The 7,139-nt window shown below is 36.1% G+C and overlaps 1 protein-coding gene across 1 annotated transcript; it reads left to right on the top strand.

Moving 5' to 3' along the window:
• Positions 1-2,131: 2,131 nt before the first annotated feature.
• LOC106766690 (myb family transcription factor PHL8) lies at positions 2,132-4,080 on the top strand. The gene is made up of 6 exons (XM_014651404.2): positions 2,132-2,561; positions 2,665-2,741; positions 2,835-2,892; positions 2,991-3,066; positions 3,169-3,238; positions 3,337-4,080. Exons 1-6 carry the CDS (start codon positions 2,429-2,431, stop codon positions 3,946-3,948), a joined length of 1,026 nt encoding a protein of 341 aa, XP_014506890.1. The 5' UTR covers positions 2,132-2,428; the 3' UTR covers positions 3,949-4,080.
• The last annotated feature ends 3,059 nt before the right edge of the window (positions 4,081-7,139 follow it).

The raw sequence follows: 7,139 nt of genomic DNA, 5'->3' as shown, positions 1-7,139 counted from the left end.
TGCTACTCTTTTCCCGATTACTTGAGGGCACATTGTTCTTCTTCTTCTGATCTTCTTTCTCTGCTTTTGCATGGGTCCATGAAAAGAATATTAATTTATGAGGAAACTTTGGCAAGTGACTTTTGATTCACCGGACCTTCTCCTACTGATCTAATAAAAATTCCATCCTGGAATCTCCTTTACCTGTTATGGAATATAATAAAGTGTGAAAGGAGCTCAAGTACATCACCATGTTAAAGAGAAAGGTACTACAATAACTCTTCCTTTCTTTTCTTGTTTTTCAAACATTTGGGCCACACACCACAAATAATAATAATAATAATAATAATAATAATAATAAATATTCCTTTCTTTCAATATGAACAAAGCCTGCCACTAAGCAATTGCATTTCCAGACACTGGTACCATATATGCTTGCAGATGAAGAATCAACCTCCCCACCCCAAACTTCCTGGACCCACCAACTCATACTCTGTTAAAAACAAATCCATTTTACTACCACTACAATCTTTTCTCTTCTTTTTTTAAACTAACCACGTTCAAGAAGAGTAAAACTATCATAAATAATATACTTTTTAAATATTTAACATAAATTTGTATCTCAAGGTTTACTTATAAGATCAATGGTTAAATTCAGAAAACTTAGTGCTGCTCGAGCTCTTTGTTAGGTAATATAGATATGAGTTTAAGTTATATATTGATTAAAAATAAAAAAGTTGAATAATATTTAAGATAAAAGAACCCTAAACTTATTAACTTAAAGAGTTTGAATTAAAGTGTTGTCTATATTTTAAAGAGTGTTTATGCTGAATTCTCTAAACAAAAAACTTATCAATAGTATTATTGTCAATAATTTATCTTGACAACCTATTTATCATGATGATCGATTCAGAGAAATTTTTATGTTAAAGGTTTTTCATCCAAAGATCCATGACCCTTTATATATGTAAAATAAAATAAAATAAAAAAAGTTATTGTAGAGGTTAAAAATATGTGGGAATTATTGAGCAGTTGAGGCAGAGAATAGCAGGGAATCCATGATGCTGAATTGGCAGTGTTTTTAAGAACCAATGATTGGATTTTGATTCTATTGATGAAACTCCAAACCGCAACCCAAGAAATTTGAGGAGTGACTTGATCGAATTGGCTTTTGAAGATTTGTTGTTGGCCATTATAGTGTTCCTTTTTCTTTTTCTTCTTTTATTTTTGGTGAAAAATTGTTTTCTACTCTTGTGCGTTGCTTGATATAGATTACAGCATTAAAGCAAATATTCTCTTTAGAATAATTTCTTTAGGAGACTTTATTCCCTGTAGATTGCTTTCGTATTAAAAGAAAGTGCACGGCCACATATTCAGTGACTTGGTAACATCTCATTTTAACGGGTATTATTATTACACTCACATTAAATTTCATTAATCATGTTTTAGTCCAATCCCATCATCATCTTTACACTCCTAACCTAATGATTAGTATGGGGTTAGTGGTTAGTTAAAATTGGGTTCCTTTATGAACTTTGGGGTGGAAATTGTTTTAGTAGGATAACATAAGAAATTATGAACTGATGAATGTCACGAATGGACACATTTGATGAGTGTCGCTTTGATAAGAGGGGTACGGCATTATCTCTTGACACGGTTGATTAGTTCTCTTTTTTTTAGTGTGTTTTCTTTATAAAGAACACGGACGCTATGGGTCCATAAATCTAATCCTAGATTCTTTGATTCCTCCATCCCTACAAGGAACAAAAAGAATCTGCCAATCGCATTAATCAACCTTCTCATAAAAGAAAACCCAAAATTAAAGTTGTTAGAAAGGGAAAATGAAATTCATTAATTTAGTTTTCCCTTTCAATCATCACAAGCAAGCAAGAAAATATCCATAATAGCATTCCCACATAATTTTCTATCACTATTTTTTACCTGAAAGCTTCTCACACCATTGAGAAAGTTGCACCCATTATTCATCATGGTGGGGCCTATTCAGTTCCTTAGGGAATCAACCTCAAGGAGAGATTAAGTAGGAAAACAGCAAGATAAAAACAAACCATACACTTTTTCCTCTTTTCTCTCCTTTTAAGACTCAGAATTGAGCTGTTTTCCTTCTTTCTTTCTTTCTTTTTTTTTTTTTTTTTTTTGTTTTTGCTGAATCAGAGATTCTCTCCACCCCTTTCAAGTCAAAGAAGGAAGGGTAGAGAGGAAAATTAAAAAAAAAAAAGGAAAAGTGGGTATGAAATGAGATGAGATGAGAGAGGAAGAGCCTCAGCTTATGGCATATATTCCGCCAACATATCCCCATTTATGCTTCCTTATATGGTAGTGAGATCATACAGCATCTCAACTACTACCAATTTATAAGGAGAACTACAGTCTATAGCTCAAAGCATCTAAAGTATATTTATGTTTCAGTAACACTACCACAAAAAGCAAAATGGATCTGCAAAATGTGCAAAATCAAAACATGCGTTTGGTTCTGTCTACTGATGCAAAGCCTAGGCTGAAATGGACTCCTGAGCTTCACCAACGCTTCACAGAGGCTATTAATCAACTTGGAGGTGCAGAAAGTGAGTACAATACACACTTTAACACCTTTACTATTTTCATATATTACACTTTATATTATATCTTGGCCAGTGTAATAATTATTCACTCTATGACATGTGGCAGAGGCAACTCCTAAGAGCCTTATGAGAGTGATGGGAATTCCAGGACTAACATTGTACCATCTCAAGAGCCATTTACAGGTATTTCCAATTTTGAATCATTATATCAGTATTTGTTTCTTTCACTGAATCCAAAAAATCATTAGTTGAGCTTCTTTGTGTCTATGGTCGCAGAAATATAGGCTTGGGAAAAACTCACCGCTAGAAACCTCTACTGACAACAAGCAACAAGGTAACTTATACTATGTTAGATTTGATTTAGCAGTAATGTCATGACTGGTTGTTTTTCCATTTGGCATTGGCTTAACCTTGATGCTCTTTGTGATGCAGGTTTCAGTGAAATCCAGAGTAGTGATGTTCGTTGCAGCAGGGAAATCAGTATTAGAACCCAGAATCAGATGAATGAGTAATACTTACGAACTGAACAAATATTTGAATGTCTTTAGTTGATGTTGCATGTGAACAGTTAGGCCTAGAATTTTCGTTGACCAGATGCCGTGTTTAGCAGAAGCTTGAAGATTGCTGAGGCTCTCCAAATGCAGATGGAAGTACAGAGGAAACTTTATGAACAAATTGAGGTAGCATGAGCAGATAATATTGTCTAAATTCTTCTCCTTTCTGAATATTCTAGCTTTTTGCATAAGGTCATGTTACCAGGTTTGGATCATGTTTTTAGGTCCAAAGACATTTGCAGCTTCGAATTGAGGCTCAAGGGAAGTACTTACAATCAGTTCTATCAAAGGCACATGAAACACTTGCAACATACGATTCTTCCACAACGGGCATAGAAGTTGCAAAATCTGAACTTTCTCAGTTAGTGTCAATAATCAACAATGCGTGTCCGACCTCTCCCATTTCAGAACTTACAGAAACAAGAGGGCTGAGTCTGAACTGTGGAGAGATGAAACAAGAAAGAGGAACCATGTGTTCACTTGAAAGTTCTTTAACATCATCTGAAAGCTCTGGGAGAACAGAAGTAAGACAACCACTAGATGAGGCAGAGAAGCCTCAAAAGACTAATGATATTTCAGTTGAATTGCCATTGATGGAGATTCACCCAGAAGGTACAGCATTCAAGGGATATACAAGTGAAGGGAGAAAGAGAAGTGCAGCAACCGATTCCTATGGTTGCTGTGTTGATCAACCTTGTGAGAAAAAATGTGGCAACAAGTTGAGGAAATGTGAACTGTCAGATATGCTTGAGTTGAACAGCCAATATCAGAGAGACATTGACTCAAGTGTGAAAGAAATAGATTTAAATTGCAGTTCAAGCTTTTGGGGACAATAAAGATGTTTCCAGTTGTATTAAACATAAGCAACATAAATCATTCTCAGAAGAAAATATGTTTATAGACTATGTATATTTTTATAATGAAAAAAAAGAAAAAGGTATAATACTATGTACCCACTATTCTCTTAATCTCGTTGTTGACATTGGACCACAGTGTAACAAATTTCTACTGCAACAACTTTTAATTGGCACCCACTGGTTTTGTTTATTCTCCTTTTGTGGCTTTTCAGGACCCTACAAGAGTTTCGATGATACCAAAGAAGGCAAGTTTATAATGTGAACCTGTTTTTACCAACATATACCTAAGAGACTGATTGGTAGGGCATATTAGTCAAAATAACTTTTATGTCTAAAAGCTATGATAGAACAACGCTCTCAGAATTTCTCCAACGTCCATTAGGAGAAAAATATCCCATCCACAACATCCTTTGTGGCCAATAAAATTGAAGAGTGGAATTCAGAAACAATAGTTGCAAATTTTAAAATTCCAATCTTTCGGCATCAGTATCCCAGGGAGAACCAAAAGTTCAAGGTGGTAATGTGGCTCCAATTTTTTTTATCACATACCAACTCAAAAGTCCTTCGCATTGTGACCAAAAATACAGACTGTATTTTGCGTCTCATTTCAAATATTTCTACTGGGTCGCTTCAGCCGTTTTACTTTTTCTTTTCTATTTGTTTATTGATATATATTGCAAAATGTGTTTATCTAATAATAAAATAGTTTTTATCTTAATTCGTTTTTTATCGGCTTTGTCTTTGTATGTGACAAAGAATGACATAATAGAAGAACATCAGAAAAGGAAAAAAATGAATGCACAGAGAAAAAACATCTGATTTTCTATTTCTTGTTTTTGGAAATTTGGGTGGATATATGTAGGGTCACATGGTTATGGAAGGAGTGTTTGGGGCTAAGGTGATTGCGTGGTCTGTGGTGTGTGGTGGGGGAAGGACGGTGGGGTAGAGAAGATGGTTGAGTATTGGGAGGTATGATTTTAGATTCGGATGTAGGATCTGTAATTTTAAATTTAGAAAGGATTGAGCTAGAAAAATTGTATTCTCTCTTGCTGGAGAACTTTCATATATATACAAATAATTACAATCTGTCAAGCTGATTTTCAGCCCACTAAATAAGCTAAAATATCATATACATTTATTACATTTAATTATCCTAATTAAGAGAATAACCGTTGCATATCTTTTCCATTCATTGACATCCCCCTCAAATTGATGCTGGTGAATCTACAAGCATCAATTTGCCAAGTAGAAAAGATGTTGTGCTCAAGTTGGAATCGACGAGCGGCATTATTTTGACTATAAATCTTTTATAGATAAGACCACATTGTGCTTGCAGTCTTGTAGGGACGAAGATTCAGGACAATGTTCGAATCCACGGAACTTAGGATCCAGACCATGACTCTAGCATCTTTGACGGCCCACTTAGCATGAACGACCTTATCTTTGTCTTTGTCAGGAGCGGGAGTGCTGCCATCAACATGACCCCACAATTCTTTTCCGGTGACAAAAATCTGGATTTGGAATGTCCAAGCGGAGTAGTTTTTTCGTTAAGGCGAACGAACATGACATCATATTTTCGGAACCCATGAAGCTAGGAAAAACAGAGACAAGAAGAATCGAAAATCGAAAGTTCGAGAGTCGAGAGTCGAGAGTCGAGAGTTGAGAGTCGAGAGTCGAAAGTCGAGAGTCGAGAGTCGAGAGTTGAGAGTCGAGAGTCGAGAGTTGAGAGTCGAGAGTCGAGAGTCGAGAGTCGAGAGTTGAGAGTCGAGAGTCGAAAGTCGAGAGTCGAGAGTCGAGAGTTGAGAGTCGAGAGTCGAGAGTTGAGAGTCGAGAGTCGAGAGTCGAGAACAAGAGTCGAGAACGAGACTGAAAAAAAATGCAAACTAGGTTTGGGAATCGTAACCTAGACTAATACCAAGAAGAATTCAAGAAAAAAGATTCAAAAAGATGAAGAATAAGAAAAATTCAAGAAGAATTAAAAGAATTTATCAAGAACAGTTTAAGAAGATGATTAGAAAAAGAATTGAAAAAGATGCTTCACAAAAAGAAAGACAGAATCGAGACAGAAACTAGAGATTGCCCATTGAAGCATAAATGCACAGGTTGAAAAAGAAACTTTTAGGGGCTGCCGACAGTCATGGTGACCGACCGCTGGCAAACAACAAAGACAGCAAAAGCGGATCAGACAGACTTTGATACCATGTTAAATTTAGAAAGGATTGAGCCAGAAAAACTGTGTTCCCTCTTGTTGGAGAACTTTCATATATATACAAATAATTACAATCTGTCAAGCTGATTTTCAGCCCACTAAATAAGCTAAAATATCATATACATTTATTACATTTAATTATCCTAATTAAGAGAATAATCGTTGCATATCTTTTCCATTCATTGTCATGTAAGTGGAGTAGTGGGAAAAGGGTTGTGATCAAGGGTTAATTGAAATAGTGCTTCAACCTGATTGGTGTTGTGAAGACAACGGAGTTGATTGGCCGATATATTGGGCTAGAATCCCCTTTTAACTCAACTAGCTTCTCATACCAAGTAAACCGCATAAATGGACCATTGTAATCCATAACAAAGGGACTCATCATTGAAAGCCAGTGAACACCCAAGACAACATCAGTGCCCGATAGGTCCAGTAGGTATAAGTCAATGGAAAAATCACAACTTTCCAAGGTGAGAGTTATATTAGGACATAAAAAAGAGCAAGGTAAGAAGGCACCATTACCTACCATCACACTTAATGGGTTTGGTGTGGGCTGAGTTGCAAAATGAAGGAATTGGGCCACTTTGTTCTGAATAGAATTGTGTGTTTCATAACTGTCAATCAAAATTTGCACTACATAACCTTGAATAGATCCTGTAACCCGAAATGTTCTAGGAGACCATTAACCTAAAAATGCATGGAGGCTGATAAGACCTGCCGCTTGAGGAACCCCCTCTGAATTAGGAATGTCCTCCGTAGACGAACTCTCATCACCATCCTCTACATCGAAGGTAGTAAGCAATAGAAATTATGGTTTGCAACGATGACCCCTAGTCTAGCGTTCATCACAATTGAAGCAAAGATTCTTTTCTCTACAAGATTGCATTTCGGTTTCGGTTAGCTTTTTAATTGTGAGCTTGGTTGTAGGTGTTGGAAGGAGCGGTGGAAGTGGTTTGGCAAG

Source organism: Vigna radiata, chromosome 7 (genome assembly GCF_000741045.1).
Source record: "Vigna radiata var. radiata cultivar VC1973A chromosome 7, Vradiata_ver6, whole genome shotgun sequence".
In the NCBI taxonomy this organism is placed as follows: Eukaryota; Viridiplantae; Streptophyta; class Magnoliopsida; order Fabales; family Fabaceae; genus Vigna; species Vigna radiata.
This window is presented reverse-complemented; position numbering and strand designations above follow the sequence as displayed.